This window comes from Cervus canadensis, chromosome X, assembly GCF_019320065.1.
Source record: "Cervus canadensis isolate Bull #8, Minnesota chromosome X, ASM1932006v1, whole genome shotgun sequence".
Lineage (NCBI taxonomy): Eukaryota > Metazoa > Chordata > Mammalia > Artiodactyla > Cervidae > Cervus > Cervus canadensis.
In genome coordinates this window covers 69,539,500-69,559,404 of record NC_057419.1, presented here as the reverse complement: position 1 = coordinate 69,559,404, position 19,905 = coordinate 69,539,500, and the positions used below count along the sequence as shown (strand labels likewise).

At 38.5% G+C, this 19,905-nt stretch overlaps 1 protein-coding gene across 6 annotated transcripts in view; it reads left to right on the top strand.

The window, feature by feature from the left end:
- Positions 1-19,905, top strand: part of GK (glycerol kinase) — a 77,259-nt gene that overhangs the window by 31,655 nt on the left and 25,699 nt on the right. For 3 of the 6 annotated variants that reach the window (XM_043458903.1, XM_043458904.1, XM_043458900.1), the window contains 8 exons: positions 477-614; positions 2,684-2,793; positions 3,408-3,474; positions 4,574-4,591; positions 6,359-6,394; positions 6,770-6,837; positions 13,405-13,447; positions 14,130-14,210. In XM_043458903.1, the coding sequence (XP_043314838.1) occupies positions 477-614; positions 2,684-2,793; positions 3,408-3,474; positions 4,574-4,591; positions 6,359-6,394; positions 6,770-6,837; positions 13,405-13,447; positions 14,130-14,210 (561 nt within the window). The remainder of the gene's footprint in view (positions 1-476; positions 615-2,683; positions 2,794-3,407; positions 3,475-4,573; positions 4,592-6,358; positions 6,395-6,769; positions 6,838-13,404; positions 13,448-14,129; positions 14,211-19,905) is intronic. The other 3 variants (XM_043458906.1, XM_043458905.1, XM_043458902.1) reach the window with 1 other exon arrangement.

Below are 19,905 nucleotides of genomic sequence, written 5' to 3'. Positions count from 1 at the left end.
CACAAATATATTGTTTTTGTTAAGTCTTATCTATCTTAAAACAATTTTCTGATTGTGGTCATTAGTTTATGAATTGATAAACTTGCATTCTCTGATTTTCAATAGTTTTAAATATTAATTTCAGGGAATATAAAATAAAAGGCAGGGTTTTGGACTAGGTTCTGTGTGTAATACTAATCACAAAAGTTAACATCTGTGGCTGAGCTATCTAGGTTTCAGGGCATGTGCCCTTTAATTTTCTCTTTATCTTGCTACATGGATGCTCTTTGAACTGCGAACATATCACTCTGATCTTTGTTCACGAACATGCTTTCCTGTGCCATGAGATAGGAAAAGTGTTTTTTTTATCCATAATACTTTGAGATTGCCTTTAGGGTCATTGCATATTTTGTAATTTGTTGACCTTTTTGATTTGGTGTTTCATTTTAAGCTGTTATGAATTTCACTTCCTGGCTAAATGTCATAACTGTATTTAGTCCAAGACAGGCCTTCCGCTTAGCACTTATTTCAGTGCGGTGAAGCTTCGTTGGCTCCTTGACAATGTGAGAAAAGTTCAAAAGGCCGTTGAAGAAGATAGAGCTCTTTTTGGGACCATTGATTCATGGCTTATTTGGGTATGTTTAAAAATCATGTATGTATGGAAAACGTTTTTAAATTGCTTATCTTTTTTCTATGGAGAGTTTCAAACTTTTTAGTTGGCAGCATCATTAAGAAAGGCCACTCAAGAAACAGCAGAAAATTTCAGCTGCCATTTGAGAGGCATTTTTGGCTACTTCCTCTTGATTTTTTCTTGCCTTATTTCAGTAAAAATGAAGGATGATTGCCAAAACCATATCTCATGTCTGTTACCTTTAGCATAACTAATTTAGGTAGTTATCAAGTAGTAAATTTATGTCGCCTGTATCCCTTGCCTATCATTCACTCCCTTGGTACGTGCAGGGGACTGGTTCTAGGACCCACCGGAGATAGTTAGCAGTCTGTATCTACGGATTGTGTAATACTATAGTTTTTATTTTAAAAATCTATGTATAAGCATGCCAGCACAGTTTGAACCTGTGTTGCACAAGGGTTAACTGTACTTCTTTTCTACTAGCCATTTCTTAGAAGAAATTCTCTCTTCTATTTTCTACTATTTAACTTGGTAATACACCTGGGACTACTTTTTAGCATTTGCTTTCAACGTCACGTAGCTGGCTATTACTTAATTAGGCCACAATATGAAAAATCATAGTGGAAATTTCTGATGTATAATCTTCTTGCCTAAACTGAACATAAATGAGTAGAAACAAACATTTCCCGGATACATACATATCTTCTCCTCCCTCCCTCTACTTTCTCCCTGCCTCTCTTATTCTTAGTTATTTTCAAGGGCATTTTCAAATACACCCCAAACTTGGAGGGAGTAGTGTCATGAACCTCTAGAATAATTAATCAGGTACAGTCACTGGCTATGGCCAAACTTGTTCCCACTATACTCACTCCTTCTCCCCATGGATAATTTTAAAGCAAATCTCAGACATATAATTTCATTTGCAAACACTTCTGTAAGTGTGGGATTATTATTTTTTTTTCAACGTTCAGGGGAACGTTAAAGGAACATTGCCCCTCTTGTCACTTGCCAGATCCACAGAGCAGATCAGACAAAACCCTCTATCAGGAAGTGGCGCCTTCCCCAGCCCTCCCTGTCTTGGCCAAGGCACACTATGCTTTGTGTTCATGGCCAGCAGTTTTCATATGTTTTAGTCACAGTTGAAATAATTCGGACAATAGTTCTCACCATTGCCTGGAGCCAGAGTAGGGCAGTATGTTGAACTGTGAGCTGCAGGACACTCGGGGGAGCACATTGAACTGTCCCCCTCCTCCCCTGTTCCCACATGATGCCATTTCTGCACTTCTGTTCCTTTCTTACTTCTCACTGCTTCTGCATAAAAGAAAGCAGCAGTCCATGTAGTTCAGGTCCAAGGGTATTAACATTAGAGAGTTTAAAGCTCTGCTTTCAGGGTATGTGTTTGGGTCAGTGAGGTTCAGCCCAGTGAGAATTGTTACTTCAAAACAGGCACACACGCACACACACACATGCACACATACAACAAGAACAACAGGAGCAACACAGGTCAGTAACATCCCAAGAGGCAGGCACATCAAATTTAATAAGACTCTGCATCTTCCAAAGATAAGAGGATGAAAGCAAAACAGATTTTTTTTTTCATTAACCATCAACTAGAACTGCTGTCTACTATGATGGCCACTTGACCACATATGGCCATGGAGAACTTGAAATGCAGCAGGTCTGAATTGAGGTGTGCATGAGTGTAAAATATACACTGTATTTCAAACAGTTAATACAAAAAAAAAGAAGGTAAAATGTCTTAGTAATAATTTCATATGTTGAAAGGATATTTTGAATATGTTAAGTTAAATAAAACTTACAATATTATTCATTTCACCTGCTTCTTTATGCTTTTTAAATGTAGCAACTAGAAAATATCCAATTACATGTGTGGGTCAATGTGGGTCTGTTACATTGTATTTCTGTTGGACACCAAAGAACACTAGAAGATGAAGTAATTGAAATGTTCCATTCTCTTGCTATATGGGGTCTGCAACAGATTCTGGCTCTTGACAAAGTAGAAATTAAATTGCGAATAAGTACAGATTTAACATGTCCTTTTCTTCTGTCCAGAGCTTGACCGGAGGAGCCAGTGGAGGTGTCCATTGTACAGATGTAACAAATGCAAGCAGGACGATGCTTTTCAACATCCATTCTTTGGAATGGGATAAAGAGCTCTGCGAGTGAGTTGTCTTTTGCCCTCAGAATAGGTTTCTAATTTGTTGCCTGTCTATAACCTAAATCTTAATTATTTTCAGATTGTCAGTGGAGCACCAAACTTTGTTGATATTTAACTACAATATACGAGTCTATGTTGTATACTCTTTTTTTTCTAATTGGAGGACAATCGCTTTACAATGTTGTGTTGGTTTCTGCCATACAACAACTCGAATATGTATATATACACCTTCCTTCTTGAGCCTCCCTCCCCCACCACATCCCACCCCTCTGGGTCACCACAGAGCACAAGGCTGGGCTCCCTGTAAGAGACTGTTACTGCATATATAATAAATAGGCCAAATTAAGTAATTGTCTTGATTATTCTTCAAGGAAAATTAGGTTCCTTTATAAAAGTACTTTGTTTTTTGTGTACTTTTGCTTTTGTATTGATTTCTTTCTGTAAAGTTAGAGTGTTAAATATCCAAGCCGACTGCTGGCTTATTTATTTCTTCCCACTTAACTCTCAAATATGCCTGTTTTTAATTCTTGTTTGCATGCCTTTAAATTCATATAAATGTTTCTAGACATTTACTTAAAATAGTATTATATACCCAATCTTATTTTACTGTTTTTTTAGATTTTTTGAAATTCCAATGAAAATTCTTCCAAATGTCCGAAGTTCTTCAGAGATCTATGGCCTAATGGTAAAAAGAAAAAGAAATTTTTTTAATTTAATTTTTATCTTAAAAAAAACCTTACTATTCAGAATTCAAAAGTCAGTTGTGTTATGTTTTATATTTTGAGACCTGTGAATTTTTTATGAATGTTGGCAGTATGTAAAATAAGAATTTAGTATTATTTAAATAGTTTTATAACTTCAAATTCTTGAGTCCTTCTTGCCAGTTTATGTTTTATGTATACCTTATATAAAACTGCATATAAAACTTTATATACTATGAACTTTATTGGCTTTTCTTTGAGTATTTTAAAGTATTGATGAGATAATCTAACTGCAGTAGTTGATAAGGGAATATTTGAGCCAGTTTCTTCTTTTAATCCAAATAACTATTTAGTAGTTGCATTGCCTGCTTTTAATTTATAGGAAGGTCTCTTCACATTTTAGTGGCATTCTTTTTCCTATTGAATCTCCTTTAATGGCCAGACCATGTCTCAGATTCTTGGTCAGCCTGAACAAAACTTTAGCAGAGAAGCTGAAAGCAAAGAGTCTGTTCTGATTTGTGATTGTTGATTAAACTGGTTTTCATCATGGGCATTTTTACTGTTGCTTTCACTGAAACCCACAGAAGTAGTCTAAGCACAAATTACACATAGCATCACTGAGTATTTCTGATTACACACCAGGAATGAAAACCTTTAGGACAATTTGAATTGGTGTTTAAGCTCAAAAATCTAGAATTTATGGTAAAAATTAAGAAAAGTCTAAGATTAATTACCAAAAAATAATGTTTGGACATTTCATAAAAAATATTAGTCTACTTACTAGAACACCCAAGTGTTCTGGTTAAAGCTTAAGCAAGAAGTCTTAAGTGTTTCATTTATAATAAAGCCTTTTAAGGCAACATGGAATTTTTTAAGGGAAGCATAATCATTGCTTATCTACAGTTTAAAAGTGCTTTGATAATTTCATAGCTACCTATAAACTGACTTGGGTCAGAGGAAAAAAAAACTGTTCTTGAGAAACAGTTTCAGAGGATGGTTGAAAAAACATTTAACTGGCCTAGTTTTCTCTTGCATTTAAAATATTATCCTTCTGTCCCCCTCTCTCCCCCTTGCTGACTATAGAAAATCTCTCATAGCCCGGTGAGTAGGTTGCCCACCAATGATGCTACCCATTCATTTGGAAAAGATACAGTGCATTTCCATTTAGTTTTAGATAAGCAGAAATCCATTTACTCAGCAAAATAATGCAGACTCTTCCATGACCCTCCAAATTATTATAAGCTCTAGTGAAGCTTTAGTTATTGTTAAAAAATAATCTTATTTCTTTTTAAGTCCTCCATAAAACTGGGAGTGATGTTTCAAAGTAAAAGACTAAGATAGTTTTCTGTAATGAGAAATTCTGATGGTCCCTATTACAAAGTACAGTTGTAATGTGCTTTTGGGCTTTAGCATAATAGGGAAATGAGGTATAGTTTTTAGATGTACTCTACGTCTCTTACATGACATCTTGCCCAACCTTTCAGACCAGCTAGTTGGAAATGCACTGTCACTTTTTCTGCATGCTTCACCAGAGAATATTCCCAGGAATCCTCCAGGGACCCCCTCCCCGTAAAGAAAAAAGAGCGCTTTCTGTGCCTGACCACACATAGTAGATTCTGCTGGTAGTTTGATAATAACTTGAATAGTGTGAGCAAAGACTTCTTCCAGTATCTGAATACCTTACATATCCAGTCTCTAGGTTTCCTGATTCACTTTCACTTGTAAGCCAGGTCCAGATTGTCCAAGAATATATACAGTAAATAAAAGTTCTTGGATTAACCCAAAAGCATAAAAGAAAGAAAATATTACCCCACTATTTAGTGGGTATTTTCTATTTTGTAAATGGTTTCCACATGCATGCTCTTATTTCCTAACCATAGCTGTGTGAGGTGGCTTCTCTTCTTCCCCTCACTATCACAGAGAGGGAACCCAAAGCTCCCAGAGAAATGGCAGACGGAAATGTCAGGTGAAAGCTTTATTTGGTCCTCTTCCTAATATCAGGTTCATCATAATGTTTGTTCGGGTTTTTCTGTAAGATGATATGGAAAAACCCGAATGAACTTTTATTTTTTTTTTTTTCCGAATGAACTTTTAAATGAAAGCACATCAATACATCACAGGTACTTTGGGGATCGTATTCCTTTCCCCTAATTCCTTGATATCAATACATGTTGGTTTGTATTAGTGTAAGTATTTTTTCAAAATTAAATTTGGTAAAGTTCACAGTCAGCCACTTAAATCTCATTTTTTCCTTAGAGTGCTGGCCATACTGGCTCAAAATCAAAACCACTATTCATGACACAAATGAACTTGCTTATCAAAACTTGAAGAATGATGTTGGCTATGAACAACTAATGCCCCATACCCGAACCCCTCTCTTGTTTCTTATCAAGATCAGTTTGGGTAGGAAGAACAGTTGGTAAATTAAGCCTTCCAAAATAAACATGTTCCGTGCTGGTTTGATAGCTCTGTGTTCATTGTGAAGGATGTGTTAGTCTGTTCATAGTAACAGCAATAATCGCAAAGAACTAATGGTCTGTGGCATTCATATAAGCTCAGGCCCATTTTGTAGATGAATAAATTGAGGTATAGAGAAGTTTCAGCAGCCTGCTCAGTGACTAACTAACTAACTAACCAGGAGTAGGTCCTGCATCTCCTGGCTCCCTGTCCAGTGTTTCGTGTCCATGTCTCTTCAAGGACTATTTCTAGTATATCTCTCTCTGAATCCACTCATGTAGTTGAAACACTTGCTTTGTCTTGTCTGCCCACATGCTCTGGCATGTTGCTATTTGTGTTCATTTCTGTTACAGTTATGTTAGTAGAGCCAAATTTGTGATTATTCATAATCCTTTTTTAAAATTTTATTAGAAAGCTGGGGCCTTGGAAGGTGTGCCAATATCTGGGGTAAGTTTCATCACCAAACATCTCCCTACCACCTCCCCACCCCACCCCCTTTCATGTTCTGGCTTCCCTTAATCAATCTGTTCCTTCTTTAACTATGGAAAATAAGTAAGAGCAGAAGGATTGGCTAATTCTTGTCTTGACGGGACACAGTGGGGGCTATTGAGAATTTTGTTGAGTAAATTAATTCTAACTCTCCCTTCCCATCCCTGTTCGGAGCATTAACACACAGGGCAATGGCCAAATGGAGGCAATGCAAAGAATATAAGACAGTTCACTCCTTTATAAATGAAGAAAGAAAAATAAATCTTATGGCTCTCCTAAAAAGAAAATGAATAATATTGTCTTAGTATTCTTTATTGTCATATATCGTTTCAGTGTTTGGGAGACCAGTCTGCTGCATTGGTGGGACAAATGTGCTTCCAAGATGGACAAGCCAAAAACACGTGAGTTTTAAGAAACAGACCTGCAAACCAATGGAGTCTTGTTTGTTTGTTTTTCCCTTTGATGTTTGGAATGAGGAAAAGCTTTTGAAGTTTCTCCAGACTGAAAATTAATAGTTCAAGAGTGCCATTACAGTTATATATGTATACACTTTTTGCCATTAGTTCATTTCCTTTACATAAATCACACCATGGCATATGTAAACACAATGATGAAGCTTGTGAAAACCTTAATTTATAAAATTCAAAACCTTTTCCATAGAGAAACTAAATGTTGGTTTAAAGTATTTCTGCCTTGGGATGGACTTCCCTGGTGGTCCAGTGGTTAAGACTCTGCATGTCCAATGTAGGAGGCATGGGTTTGATCCCTAGTCAGGGAACGTGATAATCCCACATGCCATGCAGGCAGCCAAAATAAATACAATTTTTTAAAAAAAATTTAAATAATAAAAAATAAAGGATTCTTGCCCTTTGCAGAGGTTGTTGGAAGTAGGCTGAGCAGAGGGAAGAAAGCCATGATGAAACTCTAATTTTCAACACATTGTTCCTGCCCAAGGCTTTCTAATTTTGAAGTCGTATTCTTGTGGGATTTTTCAAAGTTATTTCTCTGGCACTATGCTTTCTCCCATCATTTGAAGTTTCTGCTTCAACACAAAGCAGAAGGAATGACAGAAGTAGAGATTTGGTGCATTTTTCTTCTCATCTCGTCTTCTTAATAGTCACACATGTAGTCTATAACAAGCCCCATATTTAAGAGTGATAAGATGACTCCCACTTTAGGATGAGAAAAACAGATACTCAGAGAAGTTAAGCTAATAAGTGAGGAAAGCAGTCTTTGCATCCGAATCCAGCTGATTGGACTTAGGGCACTTGACCTTTATACTTTACTGTCCCCTGTGTGGCAAAGATTTCCATAGCCCTGGCATCTGGCTGTCTACCTTTAATGGTTTTTATCTTGAGGATTATGTTTTTGGCCACACCCCACAGTATGTGGGATCTTAGTTCCCTGACCAGGGGTCAAACCCATACCCCCTGCAGTATGGAGTCTTAACCTCTGGACCGCCAGGGAAGTCCTGTTGAGCATTTTCTAATTCTCTCATTGTTAACTTCAGTGCTTACATTCTTCTTTTTGGTCAGTAATGGAATGTATCTATATTTTAGATGTAGTGTTCTTATACTCTAGTAGGGTCAGAAGTCCTCATGCAAAAGTGTGACATTTGGGTGACAGTTTTTCTGAGAGGAGAGATAGGAAAATTCTTCACAGGTCATGGTATCCTGTGGGTCTAGAAACATATTCTTTGAATTCTGGATTCCAGGTAGCTAAGTCAGGAGTCAGAGAAATGATAGAAAAGATAGAAAAGTAGGCTATCCCCCCACCCTCTTCTTTCCTCCTCTGCCTGGTACCCTAATGCTAGTAAAGCAGATGCTATCTGTCTTTGGCAAGTACCTGACACGCTAGAGCACATGGGAGGTGCCCAGTAAAGTTGCCTGATTTTGTTTCTGTTTATACTCCCCTCCCTCTTAAGCATTATCAGCCAATTCCGGAAATGCGGGATTTAAGTTAGGGAGGGCAGGCTGAGTACCTCAGCAGCCCCTGCAGGTTGGAAGAGGGGAAGAATTTTAAGATCTTTGGCTCATGTTTCTCTTCGTGAAGGAAAAGACCACAGATATACAGTTCATCATGGTATAGATAAGAACTTCTGTGCCATAAGAAACTTGGAAGTACTGCTGTTGGGTCTCAAAGGGAGGGAAGAAAAATCACAAAGATTGTATAGTAGTGAGACGTTTTGAAGGCTGAGCAGTATTGGTGAACACATGGAACACTGAACCAAGATGCAAATAAGGAAATGGAAAACTTTATTTAGAGAATGCAGAGAACAGTTGGGTAGGGAAGTGATTGTGGGGAAATAAGGCTAAGGTGGTGTGACACCCTAAATTCCAGAGTAAGGAGTTGTTTTTTTTTTTTTCTGGAAGGCAGTGGGATAGTTCTGAAGGTTTGGGGGCCGCTTTTCAGAGGTTACTGTTACTGTTCATTAATGATATGGCAGTCCTGCGTTACAGTGAGGAGAAGGCTTCCCTGGCGGCTCCGTGGTAAAGAATCTGCCTGCCAATGCGGGAGTCACGGTTCGATCCTTGATCCCCGAAGATCCCACATGCCGCATGGCGACTAAGCCCCTGTGCCACCACTACTGAGCTTGTGCTCTAGAGCCTAGGAGCCACAACTACTGAGCCCACATCCTGCAACTGCTGAAGCTCCCGCACCTAGAGCCTGTGCTCTGCAAGAGAAGCCAGCACAATGAGAAGCCCGTGCATTGTAACTAGAGAGTGGCCCCCACTTGCCGCAACTAGATAAAGCCCACTCAGCAATGAAGACCCCGCATAGCTGTTAGGTAGTTAGAATAGGGAAAAGGAGTCCAGAATGGCGGTGGCTAAAAGACCTGGAAGGGAAAAGCCCGTGTAAATAGAACAAAGGAAGGTCCGAGGACCGGAGTGAGAACCTCAGGTAAAACAAACACCACTCCTGGCTGGCCCAATTTACATAAGACAGGCCCAGGGACAGAGAAACATAAAAAGAGCAGCCAAAGCCCTCTTCTCTCTCTCTCCCGTGCAATGGGGCGATCTTCTCTTTGCGTCTTTGGATCGATGTGCCCTCATGCCTCAAAGATGGATTTTCCTGCTATTATCTAAATAAATAGAGCTGTAACACTGATTTATTTAAGAGCTATTAACACGGTCTGTCCTCCGAGAGCTGTGACCCGCCAAGGGGCTTTAATGTTCATCACTCCAAATTTTTGTTGTGACAAGACAAAGAACCGAGGAGCATACACTTGCCTGACATAAATAAAAACTGACAAAAATAAATAACTGAATTTTTTTAAAAAATAAAGTGAGGAAAAACTAGAGGCAGAGAGGACATATAGGCCACTGCAGCATCTCTGTAACAGCAACAAGGACTAAGAAGGATGAGGAGGACTGAGATGGAGGCATGGGTAGATGTCCATGGCACTGCAGAGGAACACGAGACAGGAAGTAGGTATGGAGTCTAGTCACCTGGTCCCAGTGGTTAGACGTAGCCAGCGTATGGAATGGGTTCAAGTAGAAGACTTTCTGTTTGGGATACATTGGTGATACTGGTAGGCTATACATTATACATACATAGTCATGGGGAATGAATGTAGTATAAAAGTATAGATTTTGAATTTCCCATATTTAGAGGTGATTTTTGAAGCAATAAGAATTGATGAAATTACCAAGAAAAAGTATATAGGTAGAGGAGATATTTAGAAGAAGGAAGAGATGACAGGGTGGAGAATTCAGTCAAATAGAATGTAGCGAGTCATTAATGTGGAGATCCAGGGTCTCTATTTAAGACTCTACCAGGGTCTCTATTTAAGAGAGGGGCTTGGTCAGCAGTGCAAAATGGAACAAAAAGGACATAGAAATCAGGTCTTCAGTGGTGACTTCCAAGAATGAAGCTTTAATAGAATGCTCAAGATGGAAGCCAGGTTACAAATGGTCAAAAGAGATGCAGGTAAGTAGAAGATAGAGACAGCACGACAGAATGTGCTACGCAAAAACGCAACCATCCAGGAAGGGGGAGTGAAGTAGACAGTTTGTTAGATTAATAGGATCTTTCCAACTTTGGGGAATTTTGTTCGTTTGTGTTTTTAATTTAAGCTTGTGTTTTAAGTGCCTCCTCTCTCCCAGAGGCTCTAAGTGTAGTAGCAGAGGCCTCCTGCCTCTTCCACAGATTCAACCAGGACCACTCACACACCCCCCCACACCACCCCCACTGTCTGAACACAGTAGAATCTTGAGAAAGGATTGGTATACCATATAAATGCTGAAAAACCCATATATTTTTGATGACTGGGAAGAAAAAAAATAAAATTTAAGAGGAAAATAATTGCCTATATATGGCTTTGCAAGCGGTAGTCTAGGGACTTCCCCGGTGGTCCAGTGGTTAAGACTCCAGATTTCTACTGCAGGGGGCATGGGTCCTATCCTTGGTTGGGGAACTAAGATCCCACATACTGTTCAGCCACCAAAAAAAAAAAAAAAAAATGCTGTGGCCTGAATGTAGCAAAGAAGTCTCTTCATGTGTTGATAATGCTCATTAATTATTTATTAAGTGTGCATGAACTTAAGAATTTATTTCTATTAAGTACCTTGAGCTTCTGTGTCAATTTCATAATTTAGGACTTGTACACTACTGTTCAGTATACATAGTGTTTATATGGGGACTAAATCAGTACAGATTTCTCCTTTATAAAGTGTGGAACAGATAACTAACTTCCACTCTTATGAATATTTGTTCACAGAGATTGACTTAAAATATGTAGGTTTTTTAGCATCACAGAAGTGAAAAGGTATAGTGATTTACGTGTTTTGACTTCATAAATGTATTATTACCAGAACCTAGTGTTATTTGACTGGTGTCTTTGAAAACTGAGATAGATACTCATGAACGCCATGCTCCCTGAATGTGCTGACTGGTCATCAAGCAGCCCACAATCATGCTTGTATTGAGCAAAAGAGATAGATGGTCTTCGGCAAATTTTTCTTCACATCAGTGGTTCCTGAAAACATGTTTTTCGGGAAAAATTGCCCCCGTTCTGTTTGCTCCATAAGACAAACACAGCAAGTGGGGGTCTGTTGGCTTAGCGCTGACTCATATTGATAGCAGCATCTGCTGGGATCTATCTGCACACCCCTGGGCTGAGCCCTCCCCCTTCTCCCACCTGGGCACAGCAACAAGGCCTGTGGGGAGGGAATCCCAGGCAGGTTAGGACAGCTGGGGCAAGCCAGAGATGACAGCCAACTCGTTTGAACAGTGTTGCCATGGGACCCTTGCTGATATCAGCTTGAACCACTTATCTGCTCGGCACAATTCAGAACCACTCACGCATGTCCAAGTGCCAGATTTGTTGCAGAGTCCAAAGCTTTTGCTGATAAGGCCGCCACAAAGTAAATTCAGTTCTTCCCTGGCAGCTATGCTACGTGCTGGCTCTGACTCTCTGAGCACTGTTAGAACACCCTAGCCTGCTTAGGGAAGGGAGGAGATAGACCAGCAATAGCTTTTCCCTCCTCGCCACTCCTGTCCCAAAGTCCAGCTACACTTTTCCCCCACGCTGGACCTACACTCTCTCCATGCCAGAGGTTTACGACTGCCTAATGATGGCCCTAGGCCAGCCTGTCCCATTGCTGAATGGCCATGAATTAGCCATGATGTTTCACTCCACATGGATTAGTAGAGATGTAACTGTGAGAGAATTTAGGATTTATTGTAACTCAGTGCTATTTTATTAATATAAACATGGACCTGGGTTACGACTAAGCTCCAAATACTATACTTGCATTTTTTCATTGTTGTTCAGTCACTCAGTCGTGTCCGACTCTTTGCGACCCCATGGACTGCAGCACGCCAGGCTTCCCTTTCCATCACCAACTCCTGGAGCTTGCTCAAACTCATGTCCATTGAGTCGGTGATGCCATCCAACCATCTCATCCTCTGCCGCCCCCTTCTGCCCTCAATCTTTCCCAGCATATCAGGGTCTTTTCCAATGAGTCAGGTCTTTGCATCAGATGGCCAAAGTTTTGGAGCTTCAGTTTTAGCATTGGTTCTTCCAGTCAATATTCAGAGTTGATTTCCTTTAGGATTAACTGGTTTGATCTCCTTGCTGTCCAAGGGACTCTCAAGAGTCTTCTCCAGCACCACAGTTTGAAAGCATCAATTCTTCGGCACTCAGCCTTCTTTATGGCCCAACTCTCACATCCATACATGACTACTGGAAAAACCACAGCTTTGACCATATAGACCTTTGTAGGCAAAGTGATATCTCTGCTTTTCAATACACTGTCTAGCTTTGTCATAGCTTTTCTTCCAAGGAGCAAGTGTCTTGTAATTTCATGGCTGCAGTCACCATCTGCAGTGATTTTGGATGCCAAGAAAATAAAGTCTGTCACTGTTTCCATTTTTTCCCCATCTATTTGCTATGAAGTGATGGGACTAGATGCCATGATCTTAGTGTTTTGAATGTTGAGCTTTTCCATTAGGATTCCACTAAGTACATTTTCTTCTAGACTTTTTTTTTAAGGAAACATATTTTAAAAATATTAATTTATTTTTGGCCATGCTGGGTCTTGGTTGCTGTGCAGGCTTTCTCTAGTTGTGGCAAGTGGGGGATACTTTCTAGTGGTGCTTGGGCTTCTCATTGTGGTGGTTTCTCTTGTTGCAGAGCATGGGCTTTGAGGAGTGTGGGCTCAGTGGTTGTAGCACATGGGCTTAGTTGCCCTGTGGCATGTGGGGTCTTCCCAGGCCAGGGATCAAACCAGGGTTATCTGCATTGGCAGGAGAAATTCTTTACCACTGGACCACCAGGGAAGTCCCTAGACTGTTCTTTAAAACATTATTCCAAGAGTGTATGTGATATTTGTTAACTTTTGAAACTTTTCTAAAAATTTAATTTCTTTTATTGTTCTATGTTAAATGTCAATGTTGTATTATTAACATTTCAGCATTTACTTTTAATAAAATTGTCCTACTGTTCATTCTTCCCCTAACTGTAGGTATGGAACAGGCTGCTTCTTACTATGTAATACAGGCCGTAAGGTTGGTGTTTTTTAAATTAAAAGATTCATGGAAGTCTTCTTTAACTTCATGTAAACAGTATTTCAACATAATTTGCTATTAAGTAACTTTTGAGTCAGCAGCTTTTTTTTTATCAGGGTTTCATTTAGAGCTCAATAAAAATGATGAGTATCACTACATTTGAAGCATTCTTGTAAGAACCATTTTAGGTTCTTTGACTTTTATATGTGTATTTTTAATTGTGTTAGTAGAAGATCTCGCTAGGAGCTTGTCAGAGTCTTAATTCAAGTCTAATTTCCAACAAGGGATAATCTTTTTGTACTGTTTGAGTGTATTGTTCTTTTTAAAATAATTTTTATTGGAGTTAATAGTTGATTTATAATGTGGTAGTTTCAGGTGTACAGCAAAGAATGTCCACTTTTTTAAGATTCTTTTCCCATGTAGGTCATTGCAGAGCGTTGAGTAGAGTTTCCTGTGCTATTAGTTATCCTTATTAGTTGTCTGTTTTATGTATAGTAGTATATATATCTCTATCCCAGTCTCCCAAGTGTATTGTTCTTAATACTGGTAATTTTGATTTTTAAGATATATTTTCTAAATTGTCGTGTTTATTGAATTATAACTAGATCATTTTTGCTTTAAAAATCTTCATATACTATCTTTTTGTTTTCCTGGCTATAAACTCTTTTTCTCTTTCCTACAGTGTGTATTTTCTGAACATGGCCTTCTGACCACAGTGGCGTACAAACTCGGCAGAGATAAACCCGTATATTATGCATTAGAAGTAAGTACATTTCAATCAGTATAGATAATATGACAGACATTCAAAAGCTAATGAAAATAACAGTGTTATCTGTAAGAATGAGAAGCAACTTCTCATTCCTTATAGTTTTATCATGACATTGCAACAATTCAGTCACAAAAAAGCTCCATTTCCAATTCTAGTTCTTGTTATTTCTAGTTACTTCCTAGAAATAGTGTTGAACTTCTCAAAGTCATCCATGAGGGATGGAGTGAACTTCTTCTAAACTCTGGTTGATGTAATTTTGACCTCTTCACATGAATTACAAATGTTCTTATGGCATCTAGAATGGTGAATCCTTTCTAGTAGGTTTTCATTATAGTTTGCCCAGGATAGATTCATCAGAGAAATCACTGTCTATGGCAACTGTAGCCATACAGGTTGTCTTTCTTAAAACAGTGAGAGCTGAAATTCACAATTACTCTGTGATTCATGGGCTGCAGAATGTATGCTGCGTTGTTGTTGTTGTTTAGTCACTTAGTCGTGTCCAACTCTTCACAACCCCATGGACTGTATCCCACCAGACTCCTCTGTCCATGGGATTCTCCAGGCAAGAATACTGGAGTGGGTTGCCATTTCCTTCTCCAGGGGATCTTCCCAACCCAGGGATCGAACACACATCTCTTGCATTGGCAGGCAGATTTATCTGTGAGCCATCAGGGAAGCCCATATGTTGCATTAGTAGGCAGGAAAACAGCATGAATCTCATTGTAGGTCACCATCAGAGCTCTTGTGTGACCAGGTACGTTGTCAGTTCCCTTCATATTTTGAAGGGAATCGTCTTCTAAACTTATGTTTCCACAGTGGGTTTAAAATATTCAGCACTTCATGTTGTGAACAGATGTGCTCTCATCTAAGCTTTCTTGTTTCATTTATAGAGCACAGGCAGCGTAGATTTACCATAATTCTTAAGGACCCTAGGATTTTCAGAGTGGTAAACGAATATTGGCTTCAACTTAAGGTCACCAGCTGTATTAGCCCCTAAGAGAGACAGCCTGTCCTCTGAAGCTTTGAAGTTAGACATTGACTTCTTCTCTCCAGCTGTGAAAGTTTCAGATGTCTTTCCTTCCAATGTAAGGCTATTCCATCTACATTGAAAATGTGTTTTTAGTAGCCACCTTCATTAATGGCCTTAGCTAGATCTTCTGGATAACTTGCTGTGGCTTCTACATCACCACTTGCTGCTTCACCTTGCACTTTTATGTTACAGAGACAATTTCTTTTCCTTAAACTATGTGAACCAAACTCTGCTAGCTCCAGACTTTTTTTTCTGAAGCTTCCTCTCCTCTTTCAGCATTCATAGAATTAAAGAGTTAGGGCCTTGCTCTGGCTTAAGGGAATGTTGTGGTTCATTTGTTCTCCTATCCAGATCACTCAGACTTGCTCCATATCAGCAGTAAAGTTGTTTTTCACTTCTTTATCATTCGTGTGTTCACTGGAATAGCACTTTTAATTTACTTCAAGTTTTCCTTTGCATTCACAACTTGGCTAACCATTTGGTGCCAGAGGCCTAGCTTTCAGTCTGTCTCAGCTTTAGATATTATTTCCTCACTAGTTTAATTATTTCTATTGAGTTTTTGGTTTAAAGTGAGACATGAGACTCTTCCTTTCACTTGAGCATTTAGAGGTTATTGTAGGGTTATTAATTGGCCTGATTTCAATATTATTCTACCTCGGGGAATAGGGAGGTCTGAGAAGAAGTAGAGAAATGGGGAATGGCCAGTTGGTGGAGCTGTCAGAACATACACACTTATCGTTAAGTTCACCGTCTTATATAGGAACAATTTGTGGCACCCCAGAACAATTACAGTAGTAACACCAAAAATCACTAATCACGGATCACCTTAACAAATATAATAATAAAATTTGAAATATTGCTAGATTTACCAAAATGTGACACAGAGATACAAAGTGAGCAAATGTTAGAAAAATGGCACCAGTAGACTTGCTCTGTGCAGAGTTGCCACAAACCTTCAATTTGTGGGGAAAAATAAAACCGAGTATCTGGAAAGCACAGTAAAATGAGGTATTCCTGGGACTTCCCTGGTTTTCCAGTGGTTAAGACTCCACACTCCAGTGCCGGGGGCCCAGGTTTAATCTCTGGTCAGGGAACTAGATCCCACATGCTGCAGCTAAGACCCTGTACAACCAAATAAATAAATGTTTAAAAAATAATAAAATGAAATATGCCCACTGTGGGATTTGTGCCTCCATGACCATAAACACTGTTTCTGGCTACTCTAACCTGAGAGTTCATTAATTTACTCTAATCATCCGATCATATCATTGGCTCCAGGAGCATATATTAAAATATCTAGCTCTTTTTGAATGAATTATCAAGCCACGTCTATGCCATTTTGTATTAATATTTGCACAGACGATCTTTTGTTCATCTAAATTGAGGTCTTTGTTTCTTCCTATTAAACTTCATGATAGTGAAAGTGAAAAAGTGAAAGTGAAGTTGCTCAGTTGTGTCCGACTCTTTGCGACCCCGTGGACTGGTAGCCTACTGATTTCAGCCAATTCTGACACAAGTCTGAATGCTTTTTCATTCTTCACTCTTACTCTTCCAGTTTTATCTTATCTGGAGACTTAACACATTGGCTTTATGATTTTTTTAAAAAATTATTTATTTTAATTGGAGGATAATGATTTTACAATACTGTGATGGTTGTTGCCATATATGAATCGGCCATAGGTATACATGCGTCTCCTCCATCCTGAACCCACCTCCCTCCCCACTGTATCCCTCTGGGTTGACACAGAGCACCAGCATTTATATTACCATATGATTTTGTTTTGATTCATGTAATTCTTTTTAGTTTCATAGAATTTTAAAGCTGAGGGAAGCAGTGGATTAGATGACAACAGGCTTCGCTACACCCTGCTATCCCCCTTGTTTCATGCGTGAAGAAGGCAAGTGAAACTGGAGTCATTTGGCCAAGGTAGTTTGATGCAAATCCACATTATTGGACATCAGAGTCTAGATGCCTAGGCTGCCCCACTGGACCATCTCCTTCCTTATATATCTGAATATTCAGGGCTTCAGTCTCCCCAGTCCAGTGTTCTTCTCACTTCATCCCCCATATGTCACACCCTTCTTCTGCTAACCTAGCGACTTAGCCATAACACACACACACACTCATTTGTTAATGATAGATAGAATTTTTTTCCCATGTTTTCTAATTCTTTTCACAAAAATTTTGTAAAATTTTTTTAAAAATCAAAAAAGAATGCAGAGAATCAAGCTAGATTGGTATAACTTTTTCTCAGTAGAATTCATGCAAATTCCACCTGGTCACCCTGCTTCATTTTTGGGGAAAGTGCTTATAAAGCAGTATTTAATACTCATTTCTGTAATTTGACAGATTTTGGCTAGGCTTTGCAATCTGAGGTGTCAAAAAGTAACTTTCTTTACTTTCAAAAGTACTCTCTTTGAGGAATTCCCTGGTGGTCCAGTGGTTGGGACTCCATGCTTTCACTGCCAGGGACAGAGTTTCAATCCCTGGTCAGGGAACAAAGATCCCACCTGGTGAGGCCTAAATAAATAAATAATTTTAAAAGTACCCTCTTTGAAAACAGAAACTGCACCTACCCCTCTTAGTTTTTAGTCTTCTTTCACTATGCTTCTGCTGACTAGGAAGCAACATAAGGCATTTCTAATTTTGTATTGTTGTTTGGGGGTTTTTTGGTAGTACTTTCAAAATAATAATTACATATTTTTCCAAGAGTGTTTATAATTGTTTAATATTTTTAATAACTATCCAACAATGATGAGGACCTTGAATGCTTTATACCTACCACCTCCACCAGCAGTCATGCTATTGAATTTAAAATTTTCATTTCCCCCTTTTCTAAAACGTACAGTAATTCATACTATTTTCAGTCAATCATAAATCATATTAACTGATGTATTTATCCATTTCTGTGTCCAGTATCATTTCTTTGGTCCCAGACCATTTATGTCCCCGTTCACCAACCCCCAGGTTTATCTTGCTGAGGGACAACCTTTCAAAGTTCATAGAATCTGGGGTAGTAAGCCTATTCTTTATAGGTTTCTCTTTATTATGCCCTCTCTCTGGAATGGATATAAAAATCTCAGTTTTTGTAGCTACATCCCTTCTGGCCATTTTTTGCTGCCAATCAGACCTTGGCTGCCCTGATACAAAAGTTTTTAAACTTTATATCCTTATCATTGATATTCTATAGTTTTACTATGATATGCCTTAGTTTAGATTTATTTTTACTTATTCTGTTAGGTACTTGGATACAAGTCTGTCTTCAGTTCTGAAACATTCTCAGCAATTATCTCTTCAAATATTGCTCCTCTACCATTGCCTCCATCCTCTTCTGGAATTGCTATTGTCTGGATATTGGAACTTTCCAACCCACCCTCCATGTCTCTTAACTGCCCTTTTATATATTTTTAATCTCTTTGTTTCTCTGTGCTGTATCCCTGGTGAGTTTCTCAGTATCTACATTTCAAAATTCTCTGTTTTAAACAAACAAAACAAAAACATTTTAATTATGAAATGTAAGACGTGTAGAAAAAAATGCATAAACCATCAATGTACAGCTTAGTATGTTATTATTAAAGAAGACCCATGTGGGACTTCCCCAGCAATCCAGTGATTAAGACTTCACACTTTAACTGCAAGGGGCCTGGGGTTTGATCCCTGGTCAGGGAACTAAGTTTTCACATGCTGCACAGCCAGAACAAAGAAATATTAAAGATGAAGACCCATGTAACCTCACCCAGGTCAAAAAACAGAGAACTGCCAGGAACCCACTATGTGCCACTCCCAAGCACAGCCTCTTTCTTTTCCCCTAAGGTAACCACTGCCTTGACTTTTATTATAACCACTTTCTTATTTTCTTTATAGTTCTAGCACTTAAATGTGCAACCCTGAACACCAGAGTTAGTTTTGCATGTTTTTAATAGTTTATATGTTAACAATACAAAAGAGTGAGACTGCGTAATACAGTATGCAAACTTGTCTCTTTCACTCAACATTCTATTTGTGAGATTCACCGCTATTGTTTCATTCTTTTTCATTACCATATGTAAATACCACCAGCAGTGTATAAGAACAGTAATTTACCTGTTTTCTCTTGTCTGTTCTATGGTTTATCTCATCTACTACCTTTTTTAATCTCACTCAGTACTTTCATTTCTAGAATCTTTAATTGGTTAGTTTTCACCTGATTTTGTTTTATTTCTCTTTTTCTTTTGGTTTGTAATTCATTTTATTTTCACGGAAATCATACCTTAATTTACCTCTTTGGCTTTTGTTTGTTTTTTTTCTTTTTTGGCCATGCTGCAAGGCATGCGGGATCTTAGTTTCCCGACCAGGAATTGAACCTGTACCCCTGCAGTGGAAGCTCAGTCCTAATCTGGACCACCAGGGAAGTCTGTTAATTTCATTCCTTTGAATACATCTAGCACATACTTATTTTAAAGACTTATTTGTCAAACTGGAATGGATTCTGTTCCAACTGTTAAGTTTTGTTGACTGATGTGATTTCTTCCCCTTCCATACATTTTTACTAGAAGTGATGCTTCTAAGCTAGCATATGATGTGCAGTAATATCTAATTTACTAAAAAGTCTGTACATTTTAATTTAATCAAATTTTAATAAAAGTGTAATTAATTTATACTTAACTTAGTTTTAAGTG